The following is a 15,394-nucleotide window of genomic DNA, read 5'->3' as shown; positions in this document are numbered from 1 at the left end:
TAATTATAAGGAAATAAGAAAATGTTCTATGGATGTGTCTATAAACTTATGGAAAGGTCTGTCTCAGGGTGTTGCTAGAGTAACAGCCTTTATTTGTGACACCACACTCGTGAATAAGCAACTGGAAGAACTGAGCTGGAGAAAAGTTCCTATAGATTGCATGTCTTGACTAATAATTGTGTGACAGGAGTTAGGTAGGAATAACTGACAGGTAAATGTATTCTGTTTCAGTGTTGTGTTTTCTTCTTTGAACACAGAAGTTCACTTTCCAAGATCCTATTTATAATCAAATCCATCTATTCAAGTCTATTCAAAATGCTACACCTCAGTAGCTCAGAGAACTGGGAAGGGTGTGGGAGTGGGCATGAATCCCTATGTACCCATGGATCCAACTGTACAATCTTTAAAAGAACAAAAGACAACTGCATAATGGAAACAGCATCATACGAACAAAGCGAACTTATTGAAGGCTATAAATGATGGGACTCAAAGAAAATCTTTAGTCCTGCAGCCAGCAACCCTTCCTCTGAGCTAATAAAAATAGCAGCAGCATTTCAGCAGATACTTGCACAAATAATAATCCTGTGCTACTGAAATACGAATTATTTTAAGTATGAATTGTTTTGTTTTGTGTGTGTGTGTGTTTTTTAAAGGGGAAAAGCGTGGGGTCTTTAATTTTGCCCTTTCTTATCTGCACAGCATCCAGCACAGCGAAGCACGCCCACGCTCCATGACAGCTGGAAGGATGACAGCAGCTCCCCCGCCTTTCATGGGTAAACACAATCGAACCTCTGTACATGGGGAATCTGGACTTTAAATCACAAAAGCTCTCTCTTCTCCCTACAGATTTCACCTGCAATCTAACCATGTCTATGCTAAAGATGAGCGTGCAGATATGCTCTCTTCCTGCAAGCGCTGTGGCACCATTTGCCTAACTCCCATCGCACGGGCTTCAGTTTTCAATTACGAGTTCACATCCCTGAACACGGGGCAATTACAGAGCAGAGGAAGCTTAACACTTGCTTTTACAATTCTTATCTTCAGCATTAGCAATAAACAAATTCCTGCTGTTTAAATATTAGCAGATGACACAGCAGCTACAGGCCACTGTGGGAACACGACCTTCATTCTCGGTAAGAGCCTGAGCAGAAAGCTCAAGCTTCCAAAAAGTGTACTTGGAACCAATCCACAGGTTCACGTGGAAATATCAAATAACCCAGTGAAGACCTAACTCAGTTATGTAAGGCAGTTTCAGGCTGATCTGAACTCAGCCAAAACTACTAAAGAGTTCACAATAACTTCACAAAATTGGAAAAGTTGTAAGATACCTGACAACAATAATTAAAAACCTCTCATCTCCTTAAGAACCTGGGGAAACATTTCCAGCATTTTAATACATTTTAATTAGAATCAATTCTGATTTTAGCTTGAATGATTTGGCTTCTCCTTAGTGAGTCTCTGTTATTATAGGCATTTGCATAAAGTAACAGCTGTTTCATTAAAACATCACATTTACTGGTGCTGCATAGTCATCACGGTGTTCATATGAGCTCATTTGGTTGCCACGGAAATGACGATGATGTCATTCTGATTTAGAGGTAGGAATCAGAAGAAAAATGAAAAATTTTAAAGCTACTTTCACAGAAGCATCTTTTGGAGAGAGAAAAAACAATAAAATCAATTTGTCAAGAAAGATTTCCTTTTTCTTTGGGAGCACTGCAGTTAAAATCTAAAAACACAGGATGAGACAAACGTGGAGGAGGATTTAAAATACCAGACAAATTTCAGCACTATTGTTTTAACATATCCAGGAGTTGTTTAGCTTTGCTCACTAGACTCAGGACATCATGAAGGGAATTGAGAGCCATATGTCTGCTACCCAATAGCACACTACTGCTATCAGCTCCCAGCGTAGCTCCCCTCTGTCAGTGACTATCGAAAACATAGGGAAACTCCAAAAGCATCCTTCTTTCTGATCAGTTGATCCAGCTCAGGAATGCAAAAACAATGCTTTGCCTCATGGAAACACAAGGCAATAAACCCATGGTTACTCCTCAAGACTTTCATAAACTGTGTCAACTTTCAAATAGTGAATGGAAACATCAAGTAATCTTAGAGCAGTTTTTATTACAGATTCCTTTGTTTGCCAGAATATAAATTTATTTAAACAAACTCTGGGTCACACACAACACAAAGTACTCTCGTGCTTTCAAAGCCACAAAAGAACTGTAAATACATACTACATATAGAACTTTCTAAAATAATTTTTTTTTTAAAAAGAAAATATTTGAAAGTCTCTTCATGCATCCTTTGCTAAGCTACTCTCATCATTTCTGAAATTCCCCTTTCCCTTCTCCCCCCTGCCCTCAGCATATCCACAAGAGAAAAAACCTTTTTTACCATCTTTGTCGATGGCACATAAGATAAGGAACTGTTAGGTGCTATATTAATTATATAAGATTTGGGATGAATATTTACAGAACAGTATTTGGACTGAATACTTATGAGCAAGATTGTGCACGGCTTATTCTCATAACAGACTCTGAATCAATAGGTTGTGCATAACAAATCACCAAATGCCAACCATACGAGGTTACAGTCACTCTTGTTTTTTTTCACTGTGAGCAGAAAAGAGAAGTCCAAAAGTTTTGCAGTGCAGTGTCACAGGGCAGAAAAGATCGCACCCACCGCTTCAATCGTGAACTAAAAGATGCAGCTCAAGTAACAGATTTGGGCACGTGAACGAAGGAAAAGCAACTATAGAAAGTTTGTTGTTGCCATGTTTTTCTTCCTTTTGAACAGCATCAACACGGAACTAATTCCCGATCTTTACGAAGCAGTTTCCAGTCAGACTGACACACAATGGCAAGCAGCATTAGACAGGTGAAGTGACAGGGAGGAGGAAGGCTGACTTGATGTCAATGACAAAAACTATTTTAATGGAAATGTGAAATTATTCAAAAATTTCTTCCCCTAAGCATGTGAAGATTTCTCAAGTCAGATTCAGACTGCACAATGGGCTGAGAGCAGGAATCAGCCAGATATTTCTACATACCACTTTTTTTCTAATGGCTTTTCATACTCAGTGCCTTACTTAAAGGTTTCCTCTGCCAAGATCTGTTAAATCAGTGATGTCCCATCAAACAGTACCTGTCAAACACAATAAAGCCTTACAATAATAAAATACGTGACCAAGAGGTTTTAGTAGCCAGGGATTGAAGGAAAAGTAGAAACAGGCCACATTTGAAAAGAACAGAAAGATGATAATAACGACAATGCTGTTTGCTCAGTAACATTAATTTTCAGATCTCTTTTCTTCTATCCTAAAATTAGACCTGTGTATGAGGCCATGCGATGGATGGATGCGACAGGAAAGTCACGTAGCAAAGGACGGATGACAACGCCTGACTCCTACTGCAGAACATGCCTTTCAATTAACTCCTTCAATAGGGAACCTCCTGCTCTACCGACAGAAGACAACACCCCATCCTCTCTCTGTAACATCACACGCCAGCCCAGAGCTCAGCTGAGAAGCTGTCACAGGTACCTGGCATAAAAGAGCTGCAGGAAGAAAAAAAAAAAAAAGTAAAGCAACATCACAAATAGGCAGAGATGGGAAGAAACATTAAAACAGATGTTTCTCAGTGCAGGAGGCCCAGGAGGACTGTTAGGGCTGCACTATGCATATACACACGATACATATTTATACACATACTCTGGTTTGGAGGTTTGTGGTAAAATGCACGGCAGCATGTACACATTTGAACACTGATCTCCAAATCAGATTTGCTTGCACAGATGTAGAATTTGTGTGTCATGATCCTGCTGACGGCTTTTTATGTTTTGGAGATGTTACCTGCATTTTGATTAACTGCAAAGCTATCAGTCTTTGATGAAAGATGCAGTCAGATGCAGCTCAAGATACTCCAACACTGAATAATTTGCTCTAATTTATTCCTTACAAGAAGGATTCTACCTTACTGCTTTACTTAGATTAAATGGGCACATTTGCTAACTTCCCAGAATTAAATATCCATTGACTGGAAAAAAAAAAAAACAGCCAAGAGTTCTATTGGCTGAGAGAGTTCAGAGAAGTTGGGATAAAACCCAGCAACTTAAGTAAGAAGACAATTACAATTTCTTCCTCCTACTGGCTGGATGATTGGCACTTGGCACAGGATAGTTCTTGTGAAAGCATCCTCCGCTGTTGACTAAGTGCACTTTTAGGCAGTATGCAAACACTATCAAGAAAAGCTAGAAAAACGTGTGCCCTTCTATGACTCCGTATTCTCAAATCTCTAGACATTATTTTTCCCAGCACACAATGTCAGAAAGGAAAAAAAAAAAGAACAAAGTGTGCTAGATGTTGTTCTCTCCATACCTCCTTGCAAAACCAGCACTAAAAAAAGACTCCAACTGCCAAGGAACCTTCTTTGAACCTTCTATTTTGTGATAAGTTTAAACTTATCTTCTCAGATGGAAATGAAGCTCGGCTCCAAGAAAGAACATTTTAAAATCTTCAGAAAATAAAGATCAGGTAATATTCAGCACAAAAACTGAAGTATATGAAAAGATAAAATTGTGCACAAAGCTGGAAAAATGAGGGGTCAGCAACACTTTACACACCAAATCTAAATTTCAGAATTTCAGTTATGAAGGAACTGTTAACACATTTACAGTGTCAGAAACACAGGGAGGAATAATTTGCATTTGGAGAAATAAATGGAATTCAAATACATGATAGTGCTATTCTCATCCTTTTCCTGAAGTTTTCAATTTAAGAAAAATTTGTTCAGATGCATCAGAAAAATTCAGATTTTGATTCCCTATTTTCTCACTTCCCAGTTTCACAACTGATCTGAGATGTTACGCTTTAAATTTCCTCGATGGCCATTTAGCCCAGCAGCCAACACTTCAATACCTAAGGACACTAACATAGAAGCATTCAAAGGAGGGGAATAAAAAATAGTAATAATAAAAAAGGCAGCTATCTATTTATAAGGTTGCCAAATAACTACAGTCATCCAGCCACCCAGCATTTTCTTTCATGTTCTAGCTTTGGAATTAAAGTTGCTCTTCATAATTCTTCCATTGCCCTAGTCATTAAGGATATAAAATTACAGTTGTAGAAAGCACGCATATTGCTCTTCTAGCAGGTCCCCATAACCACAAATGTAATCTTTAAAAGTATTTTATTGTTTCTACCTATTTATAATCAAAGATTAGTTAATTCAAAGAGTACTGAAATGGCTGGAAAGGCTACAAACCTGCAATACTTTGTGGAGTAAGAAGTAACAGTCTTGAGAGTCATTATCTGTCCTATTCATTGCATTAACAGAAAGAATATCAAACACCTAGACAGACTCAAGAGGTAACTGAGGCACATACAGAAGTCTGTAGCATCTTTTGGAAACAAGAGGCTACTTGGACACTGCTTGACTGAGACCACGGGTAAGAACCAAACCTGTATCACCTTCTCAGCTTCCATAGCTAACATTTAGGTGTAAGTTAGAGCTTTGTTTTAAGGAGGAAAAGGTGATGGCAAGCCCAGATCCCTCCCAAAACCTGCATCTAAATTCAACTCAACTGCTTGACAAGGAGCACAGACCATGAGGCGTAAGGCTGCTGTGAGGACACCTCCATCCCACAGGCAAGAGTTGTGAGGAACCAAAAAAATATGTCACTTAGGAAAGGAAAACCAGATTTTTGAGTGACTAAAGCAAGCATTACTTGCAGCAGCACTATTTATTACAACAAACTCTGATTGTATTTAGTACAACAAACTCAGATCTCAGTCTGGAGATCTAAAACAAGCAACGAAATAAAAATACCTAAAGAGAATCTAAGAAACTGGTAGTAATAATGCCTATAAATATCAGCTAGTAAGAGCAGAAAAGGTTTGTACTGCCAACCCAGCAATTCACAGTCCTAAATATCACAAAGAGAGCTGTGACTTCCATCAAAGCTCCCAAGCAGATACAAAGTTCAGCCCTGGCCTTTTGAGATTGGGCCTCCTGCTGAAGGGGTGAACATTAGTTATGCTAACATAGAATGGTAGGGAGTGAGACAAGAGCATACAAAGGTCACAGTCACAAAGGCAACAGTAACCTAAAACTCAAAGGCACAAAGTTTTACCTATATACATATGGATAATTCAGAAAAGGCCACAATGCTTACCAATCAAATGTATAATAGTATTTCAAAAACAAGTAAAATACAGAGTCTACTGCATCACATGGAAGGTTCAACCATCTTCATCATTGGGATAAATCCCCCTCTCTCTCCTATGTTTCTGAAGTGATAAAACAGCTTCAGATAATTAGGAATTCACCAGTTGCCTCACACCTAACTGGCTAAGATTGCAGTTGTCTTCTGTGTGCCATTTACCTCTATGCTGAGCTGACACTCATCAGCACCATTAGAAAAATGTGTTGGAACTTGCTGGGCTAATCAAAGAAAATGCAGGTGTAAACTTGAATATTTAAATCAACCAATTGGAGATACATCCTTAAAAACAAGCAAACAAAAGAAAAACAGAAACCACAACACTCCACCATCTGCAAGGGCAGTCTCATTTTTTATTTCTGCTTCTATGGAAAATTTCCATTGAAGTTTTTCTTTTAAACGCATTCCTGTGAGTGCAGTTGCTGGACTATATGGAGAAAATGGGACAAGAGTCTTCCAAAGACTCTGATATAAAATTTAAGAGGAAAACAGTGTAAGAGAACAAATGATGACAAAGGTTTCCTGGTGTTTTAGTTCCACTTTTTTTTTCTAACCACGTAGTCCGATTGCTGCCCACAAGCATTGAGATAAACGATAGCAGCATTAGTTGACCAAGTAGTTCCAGAACAACCTCTGAAGTTTGCCTCTGCCAAACTTACTGTTACACCCCCAAAGCTATATTCTTGCACCACGTTAAGGGAAAAGGCCCTGGCATCTGCACAGTTATCCATCCCATTATGAGCGAAGCATGAAGGGCTGTCAACAACTGAACTGCCTGATCCATGGAGAACAGGACAGATATAATTTGCATAAAAGAAAAAGAAAGAAAAAGAAAAAGAAAAAGAAAAAGAAAAAGAAAAAGAAAAAGAAAAAGAAAAAGAAAAAGAAAAAGAAAAAGAAAAAGAAAAAGAAAAAGAAAAAGAAAAAGAAAAAGAAAAAGAAAAAGAAAAAGAAAAAGAAAAAGAAACCAACTCCTTCTCATTTCTACGCTGAGAGCTACGTTCCATTACATCACTATGGAAGACAAACAGCACTGTGCTGTTTTACTGTGATCTGACTTAAGGCAAACAAAAATCAAACAAAAAATCACCCGAACCCAAAGAAACAAATGAACAAATACAGTTTTCTACTTTCTGCCAAGTCAGTTACCCACTCCAATTCACCATAGCACCATTACATTACCCTAGTACTACTGCTGCATGCTCAGTACACCCAAGTTGAATTAATGCTTCAGGGTTACCGCTGGCTTTCAAAGCACAGTGATCAAGAGGTTCAGGAAGCACACGGTGTCTCCCCAGGCCAAAGGGCACCTCTGCAGCAGAACAACAGCTGCAATGGGCCAGGAGCCAGGCCTAAGGCCGGGGCCGGCCCAGCCTGGGGCTCCAAACAAGAGCAGACAAGCTCCTGAAACTATAGGAGTAAAGATTATATTTAGGAGATTTCAAAATTATTTTTTGAAAGGCGTGGCTGTCCGGTCAGAAGCTTGCAAATCTCAATGCTCTCTCTACAAATAAAATGCTTGTTTGTATAACTTCAAAATGCACTTTGTTCAGCCTCCCAGTGTCAGACCCATGAGCACACTCCACTATTCCAGTCACAGCATGATGCAAAATCTGTCCCTCAGTGAGCAAAACCAGCACATGCACTTTATGATTTTCAGGGTTCCTGAAGTCCCAGCACCGTGCACATCCAGCAGCACTGCAGGCTGACCGAGCAGCACAGCCATCTCAGACACCATTTAGAATTACCACTCCGGCCAGGAGCCATGCACAAACACACCCAGCGTGCACTGCAACCCCCCAGAGCATGATGGAGCTATCAGCCATGCAAAATGCATAAACATGGCAACAGACAATGCAAATCTCCCCCTCTCACCTGAGAACCCTAATGGTCAGCAACTGAATGGGTTTCTGCACAGTACTCCTGCCTGACAGACAGCTGCAAGGCCTGATGCAGGAACATCTGCCAGAGACACCCTTATCTTTTGATTCTCCACCAGTTCACTTTGCCTGCTGCTCAGCATGCCAGCATAGCTACTGCAGATAGCTATTCCTGGACAACTCAGATAGGTTTCTTAATTCTACTCCCAAAGCCAAAAGGCTAAGAGTTAGGCATGGGGTGCTGATCTACAGAAAGCCAGAAGATGTTGTGCACCTACATTCCAGGCTCTAATTTGCATGTGACCAAGAGTTACACCAACCAACAAGGTAGAACTCCAGTGGAATCCCAAGAGTGCATTCACTGGTCAGCAAAGAAACAGTTCTTGCAGGCTGCCTCAGACTGCAAGGCATCAGTGGCATGTGAATCCAGCACTCGAGGTTAAGCATCTCTCAGGTATAAGAAGAGTTTGTTGCCAGGCTTGTGATAAGCTCTGTTTCTTCTGTTTCTTCACTAAATGCATGTAGCTTGGTGTACATGTGTGCACTTCTCCACTCTCTCAAATGTTTCTTTTTTTTTTCTTCACCTCTTTAAAGAAAAGAAAAATACCCAACCCACTCCTTATGAGCAATTTCATCCTTTAACACATGAGTTTTGCGCAAGCCAAGTAACATTTTTGGTAAAGAATATAATTGCAATTGTATGTTTCTAAGGTATTGTAAATAGCATGAAATTATTTTAAAATGTTATGAAAATGCATTTGCAGTGTTCCTTTAAGTGTTTTAACAAAGCTTCTGTTGAAATTGCTTTATTCCAAAGCAATCGAAGATAGGGTCTTTTTATAAGGATCTCTTTATCTCCCTACAAATGATTGAGATACAGATATTTCCAGAAAGGGAATGCACCAGAAAATATGTAATCTTACATTTTACAACCTATAGTTATCTAGCACCATAAAACGTCAGCTGCTATGTTTCTGAAGACCGCGCTGTAGCTCAAGTAAAACAGCATTATTACAGAAGTGCCCAGAAGCCTTATACAAGTTTAGGTCTGGTGACATACAAATATGCAGGCTCTGTTCAGTACTGTCAAGCCATTCTATAGCCAAAGCAGAAGCAATTCAAGAGATCAAGAGCAAAAATGAAGCTAAAATTAAGCAATGCATTCATGCCATCTTCCAGGAAATACAGTATCACATACCTCCTTGTCACAGTCCTTGGACAACATAGATAAATAAAATAGACATTGGCCTAAACAAGCTGGTCAGAAGACAGATTGTTATCATTCAGGGATGTAAGTTTGTCTACATTACAGCATCAGGAAGAATGCCTTATCATTTGAAGCACACTTTCAAGAGCATCTCTAACTACCTGGGACACATAGCTGCATAGAAAGTGGAATTCATTTCCTGACATGATAAGATCCAGATAACTTAAAAAACTTTTCAGCAGTATCACAATGGAAGAGATGCATGTGAGGATGTATGCATAACTTTCAGTCCAGTAACACTTTCCCAGGGCTATCCTGGAAGTCAGGTTACTCTGCAGTTGATCTTAAAGGGACACTAAAAAGGAAAAGAGTAAGTTTCAGAAACATGCTAAGAACACTGATAATTTCAACATATAGTCCCATCTAACATACTAAAGACATAAATCCACGAAACAGCCCCCACCTTGCTCTGGTAAAGAAAAGGGGGCAAGTACAGTGGTACCTATAAACACACAGGCACAACTAAGACCAAAAAGGAACAGTGTAATAAAGCTCCTTTTCAGGGTAGCTGCTCCCCCAGTGCTCACTGCAGAACTGAGCTCTGTGGAGTTTTCCAGCGGGTCACTTTCTGAGATTATTCTTACCAGCAGGCCTTGAAACTGGATGCACACCTTGTGAGTGGTTCCCATAAATGTAAATGTGCAGGAAAAGAAACAAAATGAAACAAAGCATATGACAATGGTGGATAGGAGGGGGAAGGAGAGTAAATCACTTGCTTCCTCCTAGGCATGAAGTTACCAAGACTCACATAAATTCTTGATCAGATAAACTCTGGCATCTTAAGAAGATAAGATACAGTAAAAGGTCATAGGCAGCAAAATAATACACATTTTTCTCTGGGGAGGAGGTGAAAAAAAGTCTTATGATACATAAAGCATTTCAGAATTTACAGGCTCATGCCCAGCAAGCATTGTTGAACTCATACAGACCAGCAAGGGTAAATTCCCCTTGGATCTTACACAATGCTACCATATCCAAAAAACACGACCATGATGCAGCTAAGTGTCATGACACTAATAAGGCACAAACTGAGTGAGAACAGAGGTTCTCTCCTTACTCACCAGCCACTTGTTTCCCACAGTGTCACTGGTGGTGTTGGGTGTCTGGAGCCTATCCATAAGGGACTACACTCCCTCTGGGGACACAGAAGCCCATCACGATGCGAGGATCCCTCACCTGTCCACTCTTGAGGGCTTATGCAATGCAATGCAATTCTACTCTACCACTTTGAAGGAGGAAGGTAAGAACAGCATTACCTAGGGCAAGAAGAGCTAATTCAGTCTGTATCCAGACACATCTCAATCTATTGCTAGGAAGGGGGAAAGGAGCATGGGAAAAGGAGCTGAATGAAGGAGGTGTGATGCGGATGGATGATGCAGAAGAGGAGCACGCTGGGTATCCGTGATAGCAAAATAACACTTATGGCATGGCTGCATCAGAATCTAATGGTTCTGGCATTGTCTGGAATCACATTCTCCTTGAATCTTATTGTCATGGTGTTCATATTTCAACCACTGCAAATCCAGACCCCATCAGTTCACACGGCACTGGGCCACCACTTGTGCACACAAAAAGGCCCAACAGAGCCAGGACCAGCACTCCAGTGAACTCAGTCAACGCAATACATCTTGTGGGACTTGGGCCTTCACTGATAAATATCAGACCGCAATAACACCAAGGCACGCAGAAGTCTGGGATGGGCACTAATGGCCTTTAACAGTAAACACTCCGCTACCAGAAACAACATGTAACTCCACTGATACAGTTTCCAAGGCAGTTACAAAATAGATATAAGCTAAAATAGAATAAAAAGTTGTTAAACATAACCAGATTATGCAACAAAGTTTATTTCTCAGGCATTAGAAACATCCCAAGTATTGTCATGTAGGTAAGGGCAGCAACCTTACCTACTCATTAATACATTTTGACAGTCAGGTTCTAGTTCTTAAAAAGTTTGATGCATGCACTTAATTTTAAGCATGCAAACAGTCTCACCGGATACTGAAGTAAGGTTCATGGCTTTACCTGAACAGTTGTTTTGCAACTACTTTTTTAGCATATGACATTTATATTACACTTTGTTGATCAGACAATCACTTTTAAACAAGCAATGTATGCATTCTGGGTAATAGAAGTAGCCCAATGGATACAAGTTCACACATGCAAAACAATCACAGTAGAAAAAGACAGATAGACCACAGTATTTAAAGATCTTATCCTGTATTTTAGTGCTATGCAGCTTAATACAACTGCCAAAATTTAGTCACATGCTATCCATAGCAGAGATGAAGTTCAATGGTGTACAACACTTCCATGCAAAGCCCACAGTTTTCACACAGGTTTCTACGTCTTAATGTGCCTACTGAAATCATCCACATTTGGAATTTGCTTTAATACAACTTCAACTCCTTTGAGGGTAGCTTAGTGGCTATGAAGCATAAAGTAAAAAGAAATTACACGTACTTTCTGCTATTACAGATAACAGTTTCTGGCCTTGAGCTGAAGAGATAAAGTAGGAAAGTGGCAAAGGCAAAATCAGATACGTGAGCAGGTTTCATTGAGAAGCACCTTAGAACATGCCACTGAAAAATGATTTTATATTTTACCAAGCAGTATGACTTTAAAAAGATATCAAGTCACACTTTGAACACGCATGATACAGTCACCATGGCCAGAACTGTGTAATGGTTCATGAAGCAAGGGCAGCTTACATTCACTCAGCGGCCACAGCCAATTTAGCTGTAAAACATTCTCTAGGTGAATCACAGGTGGCATTGGCTAGATTGTGTAATGTGTCTCTCTAAAGGAATCTGACTAAAGGGCAGACAAACCATGGCACGTGCACTGTTAAACACTCAGAAATGAAGAAATAAAGCATGAGATGCTGTGTACAAGCCCATTACAGCACTATACGTGCATTACCATAGTTTTTCCATAAAGCCTGTATTTTCTGCAATTCAGAGAATGAAGCCAGCACTTATGAAGATAATTTAGTTATCATCAGTAGGTTAAAATTCTACTGAAAACATCTCATCTCTAATTTTCCTGGACACATGTGCAAATATAATTTGCAATGCAGTTTTCTCAAAAGGCTCTCAGGAAACACTTCTGAAGACTCCAAACACATTTGTGTGTAACAGGTAAAAACTTACACACCATATAAACGCTGTATAAGAGTACGACACTGAGTAACAGTGATAAAAACTCCATGGCCCTGTAATGGACATAAAAGCTTGCACATGTAAAAGCTCTGCCCATTTCTTGATCCCTGAGTGCTTAACTATGCAACCTTGACAGCATCCCATTTGGGCTTTCCTTTTGATAGACCAAATTCCTAGAGTCCGCTTAACATGTCAGCAATGGAAATCTTGCAAGTGAAGAACAATTACATTCAATTCCAAAGACTCATATGCCTAAAATGGTATAATTAAAAAAATTAAAGGAAGCGGTCATGCAGGATACTGGCAAGGAAAAGGTACTGAAGGAATTTTAGAAAAATCATTCAACTCACCAGTCCATTGTTTGGCTGAGGTGAAAAAGGCAAACATTACTGAGATGCATCAGTGAGGAAGTTAGAACACAAATCAAGGCCCATGCCTGCAAGCACATGTGAATAACTTCAGGCCCAGAAGCTCTTAATGTGGCAAAGTTATTCATGTGTGTGCTTGCAGAACCTGAGTTCAGATGTTACCGTTAGAGCGCAAAACACTACTTACGTGTTGTTGCTGACTACAATAAAAGCAGAAAGTCATCCGAGTTTAACAGCAACTATTTCACCTCAAAAAGATAAAAACCCTTCAAGTCTCACAAGGTAACTTAATAATTAATCCAGTCAAGCTGCTTCCAGTCCTGCTGCTGTTTGGTTTTGTTGCTTTTTTTTTTTTTTTTTTTTTTTTTTTACCTAAGTCATTCAAGTCTGTGCACAGCTTTGCTCTGAAGTTACCTGAGAGCAGTAAACCCTGCAGTAGTACAAAGTGCTGCACTCTGCCTTGCAATGCACCAAGGATGCTTATGACACTTGTAACAAAGATGTGTTCTTTTTATTAGGTATCTCTTTGCCAAGGTTGGCGTAATCTGAAACATGCCGTATTCAGCCCAGTTTCTCCCCAAGCATTGAGTCCTTCCCACGTATCCCAGTAAAGATTTAGGTAACAAATAAAGCTAAAAGAGAAAAGGCCACCATGCATCCGCATAGCATGGAGCACATCTATATATCCAATTAGACAAACACTAGCTACTCATACAATATGTTTAAAGTATAATTGAGTACCATGGATTCAGATGGACTGCAGACTGCTTCTTACGGTTTATAAATTCAGTGAACTGAAGATTAAGTCTGAGTTTCATAAGAAGTTTCTCATACGCTGTCAGTATGGGCCAGCGGGCAATTAAAAAAAAAGCTGAGACAGCTAAGGTTCGTTAATCCTAACATAGAAGGATGACTGTTTAATACATTTTAGCAAATAAGGAGGAATTATGCACTGCTCAATCCATTATAACTGTAGGTACTTCAGTTCCCAGTGAGCTAGATGCTGACAGGAGCAGCTCCATCACAGCCTCACGCTGGCATAGAGGAGCATGGAACTCCAGCCAGAGTGTCTGAGCATGGATATGTGTTTGCTTGGCTTTCTTACTGGAAGTTTTACTATTTTTTCACATAAATGCGTCTGTCATTAGGAATGGAATACCCACTTTGAACACGGCCTTCTTTTGGTAGGCAGCCAACGGTGGGGGGAGGTGAGGTGGAAGCGTGTCATTGATAAAACTGTTTACGTTAATTTATTACACTGAAGCAGCACAAAAGCCTAGCAGAGCAGCACCCATCTGATGGAGGAGCACAGAGAGGCGAAGCCGGTAGGAATCATAAGCAGAAGTGGAAGCAGCAGGATTCCTCCACCGCTACAGGGAGAGAAGGGAAGGGAAGGGAAGGCCGCAGAGGGCGGCCCGCAGCCGTGCCCGGGCCCGAAGGCGGACGGGGCCGGCGCCGCGCTCCGTGCCGGGCGCACCTGGTGCCGCGCAGCGCCGGCCTCCGCGCCGGGGCCCCGCCGCGCCGCCTCCTCCCGCCGAGGCTCCCCCACCGCCGCAGCCCGGCACGCGGCCGCCCGCAAACGGCCGGGCAGGGCGGCGCTCGGCGGGGCCGGGGAGGGCGGCCCGCAGCGGTGCGTTGCGAGCGGAGAGCGGGCCCGAGCCCCGTAGGTAGGGAAGTCCCCGCCGCGCAGCCGCTGTGCCCGCAGGCGGGAGGCCGGCACCTCGCCGAGCGCGGGCCGGGCGCCCGTCCCCGCGACACGCCGTGCGGCCCCGCTGCCCCGCGGCGCCCCTTCCCCGGGGCCGGCGCTCCGCGGCCGCGCGGAGGAGGCGCCGCCCGCCCTTAAGTTTCGCCAAGGACGGGCCCGAGGTCACGGCCGGCAGCCGCCCGCCTCCCGCCGCAGCCCCTTCCCCGCCGAGACCGCCGCCACCGGCCGCACGCCGAGGGCCCGCCGCCCGCCCGCCCGCCGGCGGGGACTTACCTTGGCAGCCATGCTGTGCCCGGCGCAGCCACCCCCTTCCCTTCCCTTCCCTCCCCTCCCTTCCCTTCCGACCGCGGCAGGCAGCTTCTCCGCCTGCGCACCAGCCCGCCAGCGCCGGCCGTCACCGCTCTCCAGGCGCGGACGGGGCGCGCGGCGCCGCCAGCCCATTGGCTGCACCGCCCGGCCCGGCGCGGCCCGGCGCGGCCCGCGTGATCGCCCGGCGCGGCGCTGCCTCGGGGCCGGCGGCCGCGGGGGCGATGCGGCGGGAGAGGCCTCGGGAGCGCGGGGGTGCCCGCGGCCCGTCGCCCCTGTTCACTTTAATCCGCGGTTGGTGCCCTCGGAGCGCCTCCGTCGCCTCACGGCGGCCGAGGGGCAGCACCGAGGGGCAGCACCGAGGAGCTGCAGAGCCCACACTGACGCTGGAGAGCGGCCCGGCTAACGACTCGTGCCGTTAACCACGGGAAGTTTCGGCCGTGCATCGAGGAAGGATGCCAGGACGAGCGGCTGCAAGATGC

At 42.8% G+C, this 15,394-nt stretch overlaps 1 protein-coding gene across 4 annotated transcripts in view; it reads right to left on the bottom strand.

Annotated features, from left to right (window-relative positions):
• SLC25A13 (solute carrier family 25 member 13) overlaps nt 1-14,988 on the bottom strand; it is a 93,254-nt gene extending 78,266 nt beyond the window's left edge. The window contains exons 1-3 of one of the 4 annotated variants that reach the window (XM_090142773.1): nt 14,880-14,906; nt 12,884-12,898; nt 9,304-9,318 (exon numbers count right to left, since the gene is read on the bottom strand). In XM_090142773.1, the coding sequence (XP_089998899.1) occupies nt 9,304-9,318; nt 12,884-12,898; nt 14,880-14,891 (42 nt within the window). In that variant the 5' untranslated portion in view covers nt 14,892-14,906. Of the gene's footprint in view, nt 1-9,303; nt 9,319-10,433; nt 12,809-12,883; nt 12,899-14,879 lie in introns of those variants that run through there. The other 3 variants (XM_090142774.1, XM_031614455.2, XM_090142772.1) reach the window with 3 other exon arrangements.
• Nucleotides 14,989-15,394: the final 406 nt, after the last annotated feature.

This window comes from Phasianus colchicus, chromosome 6 (genome assembly GCF_987193195.1).
Source record: "Phasianus colchicus chromosome 6, bPhaCol1.hap1.1, whole genome shotgun sequence".
NCBI classification, from domain to species: Eukaryota; Metazoa; Chordata; class Aves; order Galliformes; family Phasianidae; genus Phasianus; species Phasianus colchicus.
Note: the sequence above shows the minus strand (reverse complement) of the source record. Positions and strands in the feature narration are given on the sequence as shown.